At 55.6% G+C, this 17,987-nt stretch overlaps 2 protein-coding genes across 4 annotated transcripts in view; one reads left to right on the top strand and one right to left on the bottom strand.

Annotated features, from left to right (window-relative positions):
- The first annotated feature begins 3,126 nt into the window (after positions 1-3,126).
- Positions 3,127-12,411, top strand: LOC122542049 (ras-related protein Rab-7a-like). Of its 2 annotated transcripts, none has more exons than XM_087985246.1 (6): positions 3,127-3,425; positions 6,627-6,703; positions 7,954-8,080; positions 9,254-9,478; positions 11,116-11,241; positions 11,927-12,411. In XM_087985246.1, the coding sequence occupies exons 2-6, from the start codon at positions 6,657-6,659 to the stop codon at positions 12,017-12,019; spliced, it is 618 nt and encodes a 205-aa protein (XP_087841372.1). In that variant the 5' UTR covers positions 3,127-3,425; positions 6,627-6,656; the 3' UTR covers positions 12,020-12,411. The 2 variants fall into 2 exon arrangements, with proteins under 2 accessions (XP_087841372.1, XP_087841373.1); XM_087985247.1 differs by having other exon boundaries at positions 3,127-3,429.
- Positions 12,412-13,589: 1,178 nt separating this feature from the next.
- Positions 13,590-17,987, bottom strand: part of LOC122542048 (host cell factor 1-like) — a 51,773-nt gene continuing 47,375 nt past the window's right edge. For both annotated transcript variants that reach the window (XM_087985244.1, XM_087985245.1), the window contains one exon: positions 13,590-15,970. In XM_087985244.1, coding sequence (XP_087841370.1) covers positions 15,925-15,970 — 46 coding nt within the window. In that variant the 3' untranslated portion in view covers positions 13,590-15,924. The remainder of the gene's footprint in view (positions 15,971-17,987) is intronic.

Raw genomic sequence — 17,987 nt, 5'->3', positions numbered from 1 at the left:
GGGAGGGGTTGGAGGGGCTGGAGGAGGGGACAGAGATAGGGAGGGGGTGTAGGGGCTGGAGGAGGGGACAGAGATAGGGAGGGGGTGTCGGGGCTGGAGGAGGGGACAGAGATAGGCAGGGGGTGTAGGGGCTGGAGGAGGGGACAGGGATAGGCAGGGGGTGTAGGGGCTGGAGGAGGGGACAGAGATAGGGAGGGGGTGTAGGGGCTGGAGGAGGGGACAGAGATAGGGAGGGGGTGTAGGGGCTGGAGGAGGGGACAGAGATAGGGAGGGGGTGTAGGGGCTGGAAGAGGGGACAGAGATAGGGAGGGGGTGTAGGGGCTGGAGGAGGGGACAGAGATAGGGAGGGGGTGTAGGGGCTGGAGGAGGGGACAGAGATAAGGAGGGGGTGTAGGGGTTGGAGGAGGGGACAGAGATAGGGAGGGGGTGTAGGGGCTGGAGGAGGGGACAGAGATAGGGAGGGGGTGTAGGGGCTGGAGGAGGGGACAGAGATAGGGAGGGGGTGTAGGGGCTGGAGGAGGGGACAGAGATAGGGAGGGGGTGTAGGGGCTGGAGGAGGGGACAGAGATAGGGAGGGGGTGTAGGGGCTGGAGGAGGGGACAGAGATAGGGAGGAGGTGTAGGGGCTGGAGGAGGGGACAGAGATAGGGAGGGGGTGTAGGGGCTGGAGGAGGGGACAGAGATAGGGAGGGGGTGTAGGGGCTGGAGGAGGGGACAGAGATAGGGAGGGGGTGTAGGGGCTGGAGGAGGGGACAGAGATAGGGAGGGGGTGTAGGGGCTGGAGGAGGGGACAGAGATAGGGAGGGGGTGTAGGGGCTGGAGGAGGGGACAGAGATAGGGAGGAGGTGTAGGGGCTGGAGGAGGGGCAGAGATAGGGAGGGGGTGTAGGGGCTGGAGGAGGGGACAGAGATAGGGAGGGGGTGTAGGGGCTGGAGGAGGGGACAGATAGGGAGGGGGTGTAGGGGCTGGAGGAGGTGACAGATAGGGTGGGGGTGGAGGGGCTGGAGGAGGGGACAGATAGGGAGGGTGTGTAGGGGCTGGAGGAGGGGACAGGGATAGGGAGGGGCTGGAGGAGGGGACAGGGATAGGGAGGGGGTGGAGGAGGGGACAGGGATAGGGAGGGGGTGGAGGAGGGGACAGGGATAGGGAGGGGGTGAAGGAGGGGACAGAGATAGGGAGGGGGTGGAGGAGGGGACAGATGGGGAGGGGAGGAGGGGACAGATAGGGAGGGAGGGGACAGGTAGGGAGGGGGTGTAGGGGCTGGAGGAGGGGACAGAGATAGGGAGGGTGTGTAGGGGCTGGAGGCGGGGACAGAGATAGGGAGGGGGTGTAGGGGCTGGAGAAGGTGACAGGGATAGGGAGGGGGTGTAGGGGCTGGAGGAGGTGACAGGGATAGGGAGGGGGTGTAGGGGATGGAGGAGGGGACAGATATAAGGAGGGGACAGAGATAGGGAGGGGTTGGAGGGGCTGGAGGAGGGGACAGAGATAGGGAGGGGGTGTAGAGTCTGGAGGAGGGGACAGATAGGCAGGGGGTGTAGGGGCTGGAGGAGGGGACAGGGATAGGCAGGGGGTGTAGGGGCTGGAGGAGGGGACAGAGACAGGGAGGGGGTGTAGGGGCTGGAAGAGGGGACAGAGATAGGGAGGGGGTGTAGGGGCTGGAGGAGGGGACAGAGATAGGGAGGGGGTGTAGGGGCTGGAGGAGGGGACAGAGATAAGGAGAGGGTGGAGGAGGGGACAGAGATAGGGTGGGGGTGTAGGGGCTGGAGGAGGGGACAGAGATAGGGAGGGGGTGTAGGGGCTGGAGGAGGGGACAGAGATAGGGAGGGGGTGTAGGGGTTGGAGGAGGGGACAGAGATAGGGAGGGGGTGTAGGGGCTGGAGGAGGGGACAGAGATAGGGAGGGGGTGTAGGGGCTGGAGGAGGGGACAGAGATAGGGAGGGGGTGTAGGGGCTGGAGGAGGGGACAGAGATAGGGAGGGGGTGTAGGGGCTGGAGGAGGGGACAGAGATAGGGAGGGGGTGTAGGGGCTGGAGGAGGGGACAGAGATAGGGAGGGGGTGTAGGGGCTGGAGGAGGGGACAGAGATAGGGAGGGGGTGTAGGGGCTGGAGGAGGGGACAGAGATAGGGAGGGGGTGTAGGGGCTGGAGGAGGGGACAGAGATAGGGAGGGGGTGTAGGGGCTGGAGGAGGGGACAGAGATAGGGAGGGGGTGTAGGGGCTGGAGGAGGGGACAGAGATAGGGAGGGGGTGTAGGGGCTGGAGGAGGGGACAGATAGGGAGGGGGTGTAGGGGCTGGAGGAGGTGACAGATAGGGAGGGGGTGGAGGGGCTGGAGGAGGGGACAGATAGGGAGGGTGTGTAGGGGCTGGAGGAGGGGACAGGGAGGGGCTGGAGGAGGGGACAGGGATAGGGAGGGGGTGGAGGAGGGGACAGGGATAGGGAGGGGGTGGAGGAGGGGACAGGGATAGGGAGGGGGTGGAGGAGGGGACAGAGATAGGGAGGGGGTGGAGGAGGGGACAGATGGAGAGGGGAGGAGGGGACAGATAGGGAGGGAGGGGACAGGTAGGGAGGGGGTGTAGGGGCTGGAGGAGGGGACAGAGATAGGGAGGGTGTGTAGGGGCTGGAGGAGGGGACAGAGATAGGGAGTGGGTGTAGGGGCTGGAGGAGGTGACAGAGATAGGGAGGGGGTGTAATGGCTGGAGGCGGGGACAGAGATAGGGAGGGGGTGTAGGGGCTGGAGAAGGTGACAGGGATAGGGAGGGGGTGTAGGGGCTGGAGGAGGGGACAGATATAAGGAGGGGACAGATATAAGGAGGGGACAGAGATAGGGAGGGGTTGGAGGAGGGGACAGAGATAGGGAGGGGGTGTAGGGGCTGGAGGAGGGGACAGATAGGCAGGGGGTGTAGGGGCTGGAGGAGGGGACAGGGATAGGCAGGGGGTGTAGGGGCTGGAGGAGGGGACAGAGATAGGGAGGGGGTGTAGGGGCTGGAGGAGGGGACAGAGATAGGGAGGGGGTGTAGGGGCTGGAGGAGGGGACAGAGATAGGGAGAGGGTGGATGAGGGGACAGAGGGAGGGGGTGTAGGGGCTGGAGGAGGGGACAGAGAGTTTGAGTTGTAGTTTGGAAGTTGCACCTTTTGAAGAGACACTGAGAGAATGTGTTAAGTTTAATTCCGCTCCCTGTCCCATATCCCAGGGAATGGGGCTGTTGCAGGTACGGTCCAGATCTCACCCAGAATGGAGCCTTACGCTGCTGGGAAACAACAGATCTTCAGAGCCAGAGCCTCAGGGAGCGTTCAGCAACAAACGAAAGCACCTCCCAGAGGCTGGTGGCAAACAAGGAAGTAGCAAAAAGTCCCTGAAAACTTGGCCACTTCGGAGTGAAGTTGGGGCTTTCAAAGCGAGAAGTTTGTATTTGTGCCTGCGACAGGGTGGGTAAGGTGCAAACGTTCCCCTTTTTCTCATTTAAACTATTTCCAAAAAAAAAATCGGTTTGTTTTCAACGTCAATCAGTACAAAAACTTTATATTGATAGGCCCTGGAGTTTTCCGTCATCTTTTACAGCTTCTGTTAATCAACCTCGGGCTGAGGGGCCAGTTCTTGTCAATTTTTGAAAAAATCTTTGAGTTGAGAGTTGGTTCGAAGAGACTGTGCAGCAGGGCAATGTTTGCCTGTATTTTATAATTTACTAAGGTTTGGTCGTGTCTGTGACAACAAGAGACACGTATCCGCAGCTGAGTTGTGTAATGTTGCAACGAAGTAATTTTAATGCAGTTTGCAAAGAGAAGTGTTTGTTTGCAAATGTTTCTGTCTCCCCTCTATCATGAATAAACAAGACTGGCTGCGTAGTGTTGGCTGAAAATGTGTTGCTGGAAAAGCGCAGCAGGTCAGGCAGCATCCAAGGTGCAGGAGAATCGACGTTTCTTCAGGAAGGGCTCATTTTCAGCTCTGATCTCCAGCATCCATCCGCAGTCCTCACTTTCCTCCTCTGAGTAGTGTTGGCACTAGACTATGTACCCAGCGAACCAGTTAACATTTTAGGTCATTGGTTTCATGGTCAAGATCTGTTTTTATGTTGGACTCGAACCCATTGTAAGGACTCATCTGGTTCACCAATTTTCTTTAGGGGTTGAAGGGTCGATACTGAGGGAGTGCCGCACTGTCACAGGGTCAGTGCTGATGGAGTGGGCGCTGTCGGAGGGTCAGTGCTTAGGGAGTGGGCACTGTCGGGGGGTCAGTGCTGAGGGAGTGGGCACTGTCGGAGGGTCAGTGCTGAGGGAGTGGGCGCTGTCGGAGGGTCAGTGCTTAGGGAGTGGGCACTGTCGGGGGGTCAGTGCTGAGGGAGTGGGCACTGTCGGAGGGTCAGTGCTGACGCAGCGCCGCATTGTCGGAGGGTCAGTGCTGAGGGAGTGCCGCACTGTCAGAGGGTCAGTGCTGAGGGAGTGCCGCACTGTCAGAGGGTCAGTGCTGAGGGAGTGGGCACTGTAAGAGGGTCAGTGCTGAGGGAGCGCCGCACTGTAAGAGGGTCAGTGCTGAGGGAGCGCCGCACTGTCAGAGGGTCAGTGCTGAGGGAGTGCTGCATTGTCAGAGGGTCAGTGCTGAGGGAGTGCCGCACTGTCAGAGGGTCAGTGCTGAGGGAGTGCCGCACTGTCAGAGGGTCAGTGCTGAGGGAGTGCCGCACTGTCAGAGGGTCAGTGCTGAGGGAGTGCCGCACTGTCAGAGGGTCAGTGCTGAGGGAGTGCCACACTGTCAGAGGGTCAGTGCTGAGGGAGTGCTGCACTGTCAGAGGGTCAGTGCTGAGGGAGTGCCGCACTGTCAGAGGGTCAGTGCTGAGGGGGTGGGCAGTGTCGGAGGGTCACAGCTGAGGGATTGCCGCACATGTCAGAGGGTCAGTGCTGAGGGAGTGCCGCACTGTCAGAGGGTCAGTGCTGAGGGAGTGCCGCACTGTCAGAGGGTCAGTGCTGAGGGAGTGCCGCACTGTCAGAGGGTCAGTGCTGAGGGAGTGCCGCACTGTCAGAGGGTCAGTGCTGAGGGAGTGCCACACTGTCAGAGGGTCAGTGCTGAGGGAGTGCTGCACTGTCAGAGGGTCAGTGCTGAGGGAGTGCCGCACTGTCAGAGGGTCAGTGCTGAGGGGGTGGGCAGTGTCGGAGGGTCACAGCTGAGGGATTGCCGCACATGTCAGAGGGTCAGTGCTGAGGGGGTGGGTACTGTCGGAGGGTCAGTGCTGAGGGAGTGGGCACTGTCGGAGGGTCAGTACTGAGGGAGCGCCGCACTGTCGGAGTGTCAGTACTGAGGGAGCGCCGCACTGTCGGAGTATCAGTGCTGAGGGAGCACCGCACTGTCGGAGGGTCAGTGCTGAGGGAGCGCCGCACTGTCGGAGGGTCAGTGCTGAGGGAGCGCCGCACTGTCAGAGGGTTAGTGCTGAGGGAGTGGGCGCTGTCGGAGGGTCAGTGCTTAGGGAGTGGGCACTGTCGGAGGGTCAGTGCTGAGGGACTGGGCACTGTCAGAGGGTCAGTGCTGAGCGAGTGGGCACTGTCGGAGGGTCAGTGCTGAGGGAGCACCGCACTGTTGGGGGGTCAGTGCCGAGGGAGCGCCGCACTGTCAAGCGGTCAGTGTCGAGGGTGTGGGCACTGTCGGAGGGTCAGTGCTGAGGGAGCGCCGCACTGTCGGGGGGTCAGTGCTGAGGGAGTGGGCACTGTCGGAGGGTCAGTGCTGAGGGAGTGGGCACTGTCAGAGGGTCAGTGCTGAGGGAGTGGGCACTGTCAGAGGGTCAGTGCTGAGGGAGCGCCGCATGGTCAGGGAAAGCCACCTTTCAGTCAAGTGTCTGAAGAGAACCTATAGTTTCCATAACCCTATTTTTGAACATGTTTGGGAGGGGGTGGGGTGGTGGGTGCTGTGCGAAAGGAATACTTCCAAATGTCTCAGTGTTGATCCCTCAATTAGCACTGGTAAATAAACATACCTTCTGGGTTACTGTCACACTGGCTTTTGGTGGGAACTTACTGTGAGAAAATCGAGCTGTGGCGATTTTCCACGTTAAGGGAGAAGAGACCACTTTGGGAAAGATGATTTCATTGGTGGGGGGGGTGATGGTTCTGTGATGCTTTGGAGTTCCTGAAAATCTCTGGACAAGAAGTTCCCTGTCACCTTCCGGGAACATCACAATTGTTTTCCAAAAGAAACCTCCTTAACTGGGTAAAGATGGCAGCCAATACCCAGATCCCACAAACGACCAACAATATTGTTTTTTTCCTCATTATTCTTTCATGGGACATGGGCATCCCCGGTCAGAACTACATTGCTCACCTATGCTAATCCATGTGAGTCTGGAGTCAGGTCATGCTAATCCATGTGAGTCTGGAGTCAGGTCATCCCAGACTGGGTAAGAACAGCAGGTTTCCCTGTCTACAAAGACATTAGTGAACTTGATGGATTTTTACATGAATTGACGTCCATTGTCATCACTGAGAGTAGCTCCTGGTTTTTAACCAGTTGAATTTAAATTCCACCACAGGCTGTGGTAGGATTTGAACCTGTGTCTCCCCATGGTTCCTGGTGACTCTACCACTACACCCCCTTGAACCAACCAGTCCTGTGATGCCTGGTAACGTGTATCCCATTCTCTGTTTCAGAACTCCGATTCCACAACATCCCAGGAGAAAATGGCAAAGACTGTTCACCTGAAGGTCGTCCTTCTGGGCAATTCTGGGTAGGATGGGCCAAATGGCCTGTTTTTCCACACTATCGGGATTCTATGATTACTGTTCCGTCGGATGGGGACATCCCCTTTAATAGGCAACCCTCACCCTACCCATCCTCCTAAATGTCATCCACCTCTGAGGCTGTTCCTCTCACGACACACACCTACAGACCAGGAAACTCCAACACATTGTATATCAGGTTACCATCTGTGAGCTATTTGCTAACCAATCTCAGTTGTATCAGCACCTCCCCTGAACAAAGCATTTAAGATCACCTTTTCAGAATTCACCAGGAGGTTGAGGAACCCATAGCCCCTACCATGGCAATGCTGCATGCACTGACAATGGTCTTATCATCTGAAGTTTAAACTCCTAATAGTGGCTGAGATTTGGTCTCTCTTTTCTGCAAGATTCTAGTTGTTACAGAATGATTCTTCAGTCTGCTGTGTTTTATCCAGTAACACTATGATTTAACAGATTTGTGTAATACCTTTCCTGTACTTAAAAGGCCCTAAGTTGCTTACAGGAGTGTGGATCAAAACAGAAGCCACAGACGGAGATAGTAGGAGAGGTGACCAAAAGCTCTACCATCAATGACCACCTTAATGAGGAGAGAGAAAAAAGAGTCAGAGAGGTAGGATAAGGGCTGCAGGAGATCACAGATGGGGGAGGTGACAGAGATAGGGAAGAGTATAGGGGCTGGAGGAGGTGATAGAGATAGAGAGGTGACAGATAGGGAGGGTGTGTAGGAGGTGACAGAGATAGGGAGGGGGTGTAGGGGCTGGAGGAAATGGACCAGGAGAGAGTGTAGTCAATGAGCATGAGGTGACGGTGATTGGGACCCTGATGGTTACAGGTTGCAGTTCTCCAGACGGAGGATAAACCTCTTCCCTAGGGTCGGAGAGTCCAAAACTAGAAGGCGTATGTTTAAGGTGAGAGCAGAAAGATTTAAAAGGGACCCGAGAGCCAAATCTTTCAGTGTGTTCTGAGTGAATTGAATGAAGTGCCAGAGGAAGTGGTAGATGCGGAGACAGTGGCAATATTTGAAAGGCATTTGGACAGGTACCTGAATAAGAAAGGTGTACAAGGAAATCTGGTCAACATGGACAATTTGGACCGAAGGGTCTGTTTCCATGCTGTGTTTGAAACATGTTTATTGGAACATTCCGCATCTGTGGATGGAAATGACAGGCCAGCAGATACAAGGGGCAAAGGGCCTTCTGAAGTATTCATTGACCCTGTCTTTGGTGTGTTTTAGGGTGGGGAAATCATCCCTCATGAACCAATATGTGAATAAGCGTTACACCAATCAGTACAAGGCCACCATCGGAGCAGATTTCCTCAGCCACTTCTTCATCGTTGACGGTAAAAACATCTGCGTCCAGGTTTGTGACAGCAAAAGACACTTTCCCCCTTCACCCTGCCCCGGCCAGAGCTCAAGGGACCACCTTCCACCCCTCCATCAGGCACAGCCGCCAATGGCTGAACAGGAATGTGGGGATTGCTCAAGGGGCTGGAACTGGAAAAGCAGAGAGATTTCAGAGAGCCATAGGAGGGGACAGAGACAGGGAGGAGACAAGGGGGCTGGAGGAGGGGACAGAGATAGGGAGGGGGCAGATGGACTATAGGAAGAGGAAGAGACAGGGAGGGGGCACAGGGGCTGCAGGAGGGAACAAGGGGGCTGGAGGAGGGGATGTAGGGGTCAGAGGTGACAGATGGAGGAGAGTTCTGGAGGAGGTGTCACTTTCAGGAGGAGTGTAGGGGCTGGAGGCCTTTCCCCAGAGAGTGTGGAATTGCTCCCATGGGGAGAATATGGGATTTGTCCCACAGCATAGCCTTGCTGTAAATCTTCATTGGTGAGGAGAGTGTATTCTGTCTTGATTGTTTTTTTTATTGGGATTGTTCTCTTGATTAAATCGCAACTTTATTGCACAGAGGGGTGGTATGTGTATGGAATGAGCTGCCAGAGGAAGTGGTGGAGGCTGGAACAACGTGTCTACGTGGGTTTCCTCCCACACTCCAAAATTGGCCATGGGAAATTACCCATAGTGTTAGGTGAAGGGTTAAATGTAGGGGAATGGGTCTGGGTGGATTGGTGTGGACTTGTTGGGCTGAAGGGCCTGTTTCCACACTGTAAGTAATCTAATCTAATTTAAAAGGCAGCTGGATAGGTATACAAATAGGAAGAGTTTAGAGGGATATGGGCCAAGTGGTGGCAAATGGGACTAGATTATTGTAGGATATCTGGTCGGCGTGGATGAGTTCTGTACACCTCTATGATTCTAAGTGGTTCAGTGGAATTGTATCCAAGCCTTTGGGGGGGGGGGGGGGGGGGGGGTACAGGAATGATCACACGAGGGGGACAGAGTGATGGAAGGTGTTATGGGTGAGGGGATGTGTACCAGTGGGTGGGAGGCAGCTCACGTGGAGCAGGAATACCAACCTGGATTGGAAGGGCCAAATGGCTTCGTCAGATGGGTTGGGGGTGGTTCTGTAGAATGAGGGGTGAATGGATCTCAGTCAGGGTTTCTACAATCAATGTTTACCCCGCTCCCTAGCTCTGGGACACAGCCGGCACTGAGCGTTTCCACTCACTGGGCTCAGTCCTGTACAGAGCCGTGGATTGCTGTGTACTGGTGTTCGACGTGACCTCGGAGGCTTCCTTCAAGGCGCTGGACAGCTGGCGGAATGAGTTCCTGCTCCAGGCTGACCCCAGGGACCCAGACAGCTTCCCGTTCCTCGTCGTTGGGAACAAGACTGACCTAAGGAGCAGCAGCAGCGAGGTAAGGTTTACGCAAAATACACCACCCTCCCACCCCAGCAGTGAACCACAACACCCCGCATCTCCCTTAGACACACTCTCACCAAATATTTGGGTGGCTTGTCTGTACACTAACCTTCTGGCACACGCCACCAGCTATTCAACTGTACATGCTGCACAGAACAGCCTCATCTCTCAGATGAAGGTTGTATTTGGCAGGTCACAGGCTTGTCCTTGTCCGGTAGATTCTCTCTCAGTGGAGGGTGAAGAATCTCTCTTTCTGGCTTTCACTTGCTTCTATCGTATTGTAGTCTGCTCGATAAAGTCATGGTTTTCAGGAACACCAACCAGACGCCAAGTGAAACAACGTTATCCATAGGAATCAAAGTTAAAGTCATAGCTGGGCTGCTGAGGTCAGTTTTTGCTCAGAAGATTTAAAAAAACAACGTAAAGTTTGAAATACCGTGTCACACAAGGACACTGATAAAAACCAATACAGTACGAGCACAGGCCCTTCGGCCCTCCAAGCCTGCGCTGACACATTTTCCCCTTGCATACCAAAACTGTCTTCACGCACAGGATCCATATCCCGCTATTCCTTCCCTATTCATGTGCTTCCTGAATGTTGCTGTTGTGTCTGCTTCCACACCACCTCTGGCAGTGCATTCCAGGCCCTCACCACCCTTTGTTAGAAAACTTGCCTTGCACATCTCTTTTCAACCTGTCCCCTCCTCACATCTTGAACCTTTGTCCCTGGTCATTGACCCCGGGGAAAAGCCTCATACTTTCCACTCTATCTATGCCATTCACAATCTTATAAACTTCTATCAGGTCACCCCTCAACCTCCAGTGAAAACAAACCCAGGCTATTCAACCTTTCCTCATAGCTAAAAATCCCACATACCAGGCAACGTTCTGGTAAACCATTTCTGTCCCCTCCCCAAAGCATCCACATCCTTCTGGTACCGAGAGTGTGGTGTGCTGGAAAAGCACAGCAGGTCAGGCAGCATCCAAGGAGCAGGAGAATCGACATTTCGGGCATAAGCCCTTCAGGAATTTTCTGGCAGTGTGGAAGGTTTGTGAAGAAAGCCTTACAGTGGAGTCTTTGACAGAACTGACAATATTGAAAAGGTTCAGTACAAGTTCCTCAAATATACCTGTACAGAACACCTCTACAAATGCAGCCCACAGTCCCTCAGCTAGTACAGGTATCTTAAAAAAGCTTTAAACCAAAGTTTATGATGGTACCAGAGCTGTTTGAAGGCAGGATGTAGGACATAGAACAGTACAGCATAGGAACGGATCATTTGGCCCACGATGTTGTGTCAAACATGACACCAAATTAAACTCATCCCTTCTGCCTGCCCTTGGTCCATTTGCATATTCATGTGCATATCGAAGAGTCCTTTAGATACCTGTGTCATATCGGTTTCCTCCACCACCCTGAAAGACTCCTACCACTGTAAATACCTTGCCCCTCAGATCTCCTTGGAAGACCCTCCCACCCCCCAGTAGGAATCCCCTCCTCTCTCTACAATCCCCTTTCTCCTCTTCCGTAAAGTCAAGAGTCTTTGTGAGCTGTGGAGGGAGGGGTGTAAGGGATTCTCTGGGAATCTTGGATCTATTCCCCTCCTGTTGCTAATCACACTCGCTCGGCAGGTCGTCTCAAAGCGGGCGGAGGATTGGTGCAGCGCCCACCATCTAAAGTACATCGAGACCAGTGCCAAGGAAGCCCTGAACGTGGAGGCGGCGTTTCGAGAGGGCGTAAGGCTCGCATTGAAGCGGGTAAGGTCCCAGGGGGTGTGAAAAGGTTTCCCGAGGTTGGGTGGAGGAGTCTTATCTGAGTCAAAAGAATAATGGTCCTGGGTTCCCGCTGCCAAATACCAGTGCATCGCACACCATCCCTCCCTACACGTCCGGTGTGGTGTGTTTGGAGGTCGAATTTCCTGTCAGACCCCAGGATGGGTCAGCTGAGGTGGAGTGACCTCCCGACAAGCACGGAAAAGACGCAAGGACCAACCCACTATCCGTGGTTAACCAGAAAGAGAACGCAAACCTTAAAAAGAACCAACTTAGATGGTGCCGAAGGGTGTTGGGTCAGAGGATTAGATTTGTTATTTCATAAACGGGAAAGAATAACCAAGATTTTGGTGGGGCACAGAATTTGAATAGGACAGAAAGCTAGTCAGAAATACAAGAACAGATAGCGAGAGAGTCTATAAACACTTAATAAAAATGTGGGTCAGTCCTTTGGAAGGTGAGTTTGGAGAATTGAACATGGGAAATAGATGGGTATTTGTGTCAATGTGTTTAAGGTTGGAGATTCTGGATAAACACACAAGGGAGGGTAAGATGGAGGAATATGGAATTAGTGGAGTGGGGCATGCCAGCACTAGCATTGAATAGATGGGCAGAATAGATGTGGTGGCATGGTTCACTCTGATTCAGAGTCCTGTCAATTCTCCCACAGCTGAGAAGTGAGGACCAGATCTCGGACCAATTTGACCAGATTCAGTTGACGCCAGATGAAGAGACAGGGCAGAGGACGTGTGCTTGCGGCTGAACCCAAGGCAGCTCTGCTTCCCGGACCCGTTTGCCTTCGCTGGCGTGTGGACTCAGCTGTGCTCCCTTGCCTCTCGGTCCTTCCTCCCTCGCAGGCATGGCCTCAATCTCCAGGCAGAGCCCGAACACTCGGCCCTCCTCCGCTGACGACTTGCCCTGTGCCTCAGCTCCTGTCTTTGCCTGTTCACTGTCCCCTCATGATAGTTGCTGGGATCCGCTCATTCACTTCAATAATTGCTAACTTAAAGACTAACTAGAATGGAGAACACTAAAACCAAAACAGTTGTTAGTCCAGAGGTCCGCAGGCGATGTTCTGGGCAGCCAGGTTCGAACCCCACTTTGGCAGGTGGTGGAATTTGAATTCAATAAAAAGAATCTGAAATTACGAGTCCAGCGATGAATCCAATGTCAATTGTCAGAAAAACCCACCTGGTTCACTAATGTCCTTTAGGGAGGGAAACTGCTGTCCTTACCTGCTCTGCCAATATGTGACTCCAGACCCACAGCAATGTGGTTGACCCCTTACTGCCCTCTGGGCAATGGGACTGGTCAGCAACACTCCCATTCCATGAAGGGGAAAAAAACAACACAAAACCCCTGATGAGTTCACACTAAAGTCTCTTGATCGTTGCTTGCTCCCTGCTGGTGTAAATCCAAACAAATCTCCTTGTTCCAATGAAAGGAGAAGGTCATTCAGCCCCTCAGGCCTGCCCCATTCTGGTGGCAGTCTCTCCCACGAAGGCTGCTGAAACCTGCTCTAGCCTGGACCGAGCTCCCAAAGCTCAGAGAGTGAAAAAGTGAGGGTTCCGACACAGGACAATGCTGGTGAAACGTCCAAAGAACCATGCAGCCCACGGCATACTCATGGTATTGGATGGGAAACAGCAACCAGTTTGTGCAAAGGTAGCTTCCGGTGAGCGATTCGGGCTCAGTAAATTGGCAAACTCTTCCAGAAATGGTTCTCAGGGATCTTCCTGTCCACCTGAGAGGCACACAGTCTTCCTACACTGTTTCATCTGGAAACACGGTCCCTCTATTAACATCCCACACCCTCGGCACTCAACCCCCAACAGGTTTAGAGAAGTCCAGGTCTGGGAAGAGGGATTGGCCCTGCACAACAATGCCAAATAAATCCACTTGGAAATTAACACAGTGGATGGGAGACCTGTGATCTCCGTCGGGAGGGGTTATGGTGAATAATATTAATTTGTTTTCGGAAACGAAACAGCAGGGTATGGGAGGGCTGGGGTTGCAGAATTGGAGGTGTCTGCACCAATTGGGTAAATGAGTCACGTCGTAACGGTTTCAGAGAATGGTTCCTGAGCACGGACTATATCCCCTGAGCTGCACGCAGAAAGCAGGGTCTGACTAAGCACAGCAGACTGCACCTTGCTATCCTGAAGCAGGCAGGTCAGTCTCTCACACTGTCACAACTTAGAGACATCAAACCCAGGCAGCACTTCACAACAGCAGGAAAATGCACAGCTCTGGGACAGAGGGAGACAGTTCAGAGCCAGAGGAGAGAATAAAAGGGGTACATCCATTGCACTGAATGAATTGCGAACCACACATACTTTCAGTAAATTTAACAGGACATTAAAAAAAACATCATTTGCTAATGATCTGATAGCGTCAAGTTGCACAGCCTTTCAACATTTGAGGCAGAGGTAGATAGATTCACGATAAACGTTATGGGGCAGTAATCAGACCAGCCACCATTTTGAATGACAGAGCAGGCTAGAAGGGCTGAGTGGTCTCATATGTAGATTCTTCCCTCCCACTTTCTCAAAATTAGGGTTTTTGAGGGGGTGGGGGCGATTGGACAGCAAAGAGGCTTCCAGGTCAGAGGCTGGGAATCCTGCAGTGAGGAACTCCCCTCCTGACTCTCCCCCAAGGCCTGTCCCACCATCGACAAGGCACAAGTCAGGAGGGTGAGGGAATAATCTCCACTTGCCTGGATGGGTACACTTGAGAAGCTCAACACCACCCAGGACAAAGCAGCACCCCTCCTGTTCGATCGACACGCTGAGCCCCACCTTCAACACCCCCTCCCTCCAGCCCTGATGCAGAGGGGCAGCAGTGTATCGTCTGCAAGATGCACTGCAGCATCTCTTAGAGGCTCCTCTGACAGCACCTTCCAGGCCCACCACCTCTACGCCCCCACCCCACGAGGATTGGGGAGGAACAGAACAGTATGGGCTGTTCCTTTAGTGTGACCGTGTTCAGATTCCTGTAACTCCCTCTCTCTCAGGGCACTGTGTGGGCTGTCCCTACACCACACAGGGTCTGGAGTGGGTCACCCCCGCCTTCTGGAGGGGCAGTTAGGGATGGACAGTAAACGCTTGGCCCAGGTAATGATGCAGGTAAAGATCCTAGGAATACGGACCTCCCCAACACCAGCATGGCCCAGCACAGGATGGTTCAGGAAGCTCATCAACACCTCAACAGCAGAGATTACGGTTAGCTGGGAGCTGGATGATGGGATGTAGCTACACGTGCCCATACCCTCAGGGAGCCTGCCAACACAGATGTGGCGCTGGGATGGCCAGAGTTTTCAAAATTGCCCTCCAGTGCAATGCTTCAAAATGGCTGGGCAAAAATGCCCAGGGGGAGGAAGGGGCTGGGGGCATCGAAATACTGTCTGTGGCCAATAAACAAGTTCTAAGGGCTCACCCAGATGGTACTGGGGCCAGAACGGATGAGGCCTTGCCAGCGGTGCCCAATGTTGCTAAAGTAGAAATGGAAAGTCTTACCACAACCACCAAAACGTCTATTTCAAATACTGGTTTTCATATGTAAAAAGGGAAAAAAAAATGTCGACACAAAGCTACACAATACAAACATCATTGGAGTCCTACAAAAAAAAAGGAAACTCGCTCCAAGGAGTACCAACAGATCATCAGACCATTATCTTCATGTTAGGGGGCTCCGAGGAGGAACTGGGAGGGGACAACACAGAGGCAGCCAAATCAGCTTTAAAAACATCTCTCAGTCAAACAGTTTGATTCACGCTCATCTCTCCCCAGCTTAGAGGCGAACAGGGGGGTAAGAGGGGAAGACACAGAGCGGGGAGGCAGAGGGGGAAGAGACGGAGAGACAGAGTGCGGGAGGCAGAGGAGGAGAGACAGAGTGAGGCACAGACACAGAGATGGAGACAGAATGGGACAGGGAGCACAGAGGGTAGGGATGAACAGACCAAAGGGTTACACGTCCTATGTTAGGACCCAGAATGTAGCGGTTTGATGGGAAACCAGCAGCTCTTTCTCGGAGAGCTCCTGTTCGGGGAGTGGGGGATGTCTCTGGACAGCGTTCCAGTCCCTCCTCAGCAACTCCTCATCACGAGTGAGTGAACCCGGGAACAATTCCGTAAACTAAAATTCTCGCGCTGTTTTACACCTATATATATATATATTTATAAAAAAAAACAAAACGATATTCTTCTCTGCTAGCTCCACGCACATGGTGGGGCGAGGCAATGCTTCCTGTGGTATGACACACCCAGGTCTCCATCCGCAACTCCCCTTCCTGTCGCTCTGAGGGGGGTTTGACAATGAGGGAGCTGGCAGGGCTTTGGGGTGGGGGGAGTAGGGAGGGGTTTGAGGGGGCAAGGGAGTTTGAGTCAGGTTTTCACTGGTGTTCAGAAATAGAAACAACTCCCGGTCCTGTCCAGTCCAATCCTTGCCCGATCCGTGGGTAGATTACTGCTTCCAGGAGAAGTGTCCAGTCACGGCCTACACAAAGGCGCAAGATGTGGCTCATCGGTATGGGGTGGGGGTTGGGGGGAGAATTAAAATGCCCCTCAGCACGATCCCAGGGTCTCTTGTTCCATTTGTGTATGGAGTGGGAGGTGGAGGGTAGGGGAGGGCAGTGCGGGACAGGAGGGCATGATCCGAGAAAATACAAAATTCACTGGCCATCCGCTTTTGTCTTCTTCGGCACGTTTGATGATTTTCTGAAACAGAAGAGAAGATGCTGAGAGTGCGGGAGAACAGCACTGACCCTCCGACAGCGCCCGCTCTCCCTCAGCGCTGACCCTCCGACAGTGCCCGCTCTCCCTCAGCACTGACCCTCCGACAGTGCCGCTTTCCCTCAGCGCTGACCCTCTGACAGTGCCCTCTCCCTCAGCGCTGACCCTCCGACAGCGCCGGCTCTCCCTCAGCGCTGACCCTCCGACAGTGCCCGCTCTCCCTCAGCACTGACCCTCCGACAGTGCCCACTCCCTCAGCGCTGACCCTCCGAACAGTGCCGGCTCTCCCTCAGCGCTGACCCTCCGAACAGTGCCCGCTCTCCCTCAGCGCTGACCCTCCGACAGTGCCCGCTCTCCCTCAGCGCTGACCCACCGACAGTGCCGCTCTCCCTCAGCGCTGACCGTCCGACAGCGCCGGCTCTCCCTCAGCGCTGACCGCCCGACAGCGCCCGCTCTCCCTCAGCGCTGACCCCCCGACAGCGCCCGCTTTCCCTCAGCGCTGACCCTCCGACAGCGCCGGCTCTCCCTCAGCGCTGACCCTCCGACAGCGCCCGCTCTCCCTCAGCGCTGACCCTCCGACAGCGCCCGCTTTCCCTCAGCGCTGACCCTCCGACAGCGCCCGCTCTCCCTCAGCGCCCACTCTCCCTCAGCGCTGACCCTCCGACAGCGCCCACTCTCCCTCAGCGCTGACCCTCCGACAGCGCCCACTCTCCCTCAGCGCTGACCCTCCGACAGCGCCCACTCTCCCTCAGCGCTGACCCTCCGACAGCGCCCACTCTCCCTCAGCGCTGACCCTCCGACAGCGCCCACTCTCCCTCAGCGCTGACCCTCCGACAGCGCCCACTCTCCCTCAGCGCTGACCCTCCGACAGCGCCCACTCTCCCTCAGCGCTGACCCTCCGACAGCGCCCACTCTCCCTCAGCGCTGACCCTCCGACAGCGCCCACTCTCCCTCAGCGCTGACCCTCCGACAGCGCCCACTCTCCCTCAGCGCTGACCCTCCGACAGCGCCCACTCTCCCTCAGCGCTGACCCTCCGACAGCGCCCACTCTCCCTCAGCGCTGACCCTCCGACAGCGCCCACTCTCCCTCAGCGCTGACCCTCCGACAGCGCCCACTCTCCCTCAGCGCTGACCCTCCGACAGCGCCCACTCTCCCTCAGCGCTGACCCTCCGACAGCGCCCACTCTCCCTCAGCGCTGACCCTCCGACAGCGCCCACTCTCTCTCAGCGCTGACCCTCCGACAGCGCCCACTCTCCCTCAGCGCTGACCCTCCGACAGCGCCCACTCTCCCTCAGCGCTGACCCTCCGACAGCGCCCACTCTCCCTCAGCGCTGACCCTCCGACAGCGCCCACTCTCCCTCAGCGCTGACCCTCCGACAGCGCCCACTCCCCTCAGTGCTGACCCTCCGACAGTGCCGCGCTCCCTCAGCACTGACCCTCCGACAGTGCGGCGCTCCCTCAGCACTGACCCTCCGACAGTGCGGCGCTCCCTCAGCACTGACCCTCCGACAGTGCGGCACTCCCTCAGCACTGACCCTCCGACAGCGCCAGCACTCCCTCAGCGCTGACCCTCCGACAGTGCCGCTTTCCCTCAGCGCTGACCCGCCGAACAGTGCCCACTGTCCCTCAGCGCTGACCCTCCGACAGCGCCTGCACTCCCTCAGCGTTGACCCTCCGACAGTGCCCGCTCTCCCTCAGCACTGACCCTCCGACAGTGCCCACCTCCCCTCAGCGCTGACCCTCCGACAGTGCCCACTTCCCCTCAGCGCTGACCCTCCGACAGTGCCCAGGCTCCCTCAGTGCTGACCCTCTGACAGTGCGGCACTCCCTTAGCATTAACCCTCCCACAATGCCTACTCTCTCAGCACTGACCCTCCGACAGTGTGGCGCTCCCTCAGCACTGACCCTCCGACAGTGCCCGCGCTCCCTCAGCACTGACCCCCCGACAGTGTGGCACTCCCTCAGCACTGACCCTCCGACAGTGCCCGCGCTCCCTCAGCA

Source organism: Chiloscyllium plagiosum, unplaced genomic scaffold (assembly GCF_037043375.1).
Source record: "Chiloscyllium plagiosum isolate Xiang-an unplaced genomic scaffold, Cpla_swu_hap1 HiC_scaffold_51, whole genome shotgun sequence".
Lineage (NCBI taxonomy): Eukaryota > Metazoa > Chordata > Chondrichthyes > Orectolobiformes > Hemiscylliidae > Chiloscyllium > Chiloscyllium plagiosum.
This window is presented reverse-complemented; position numbering and strand designations above follow the sequence as displayed.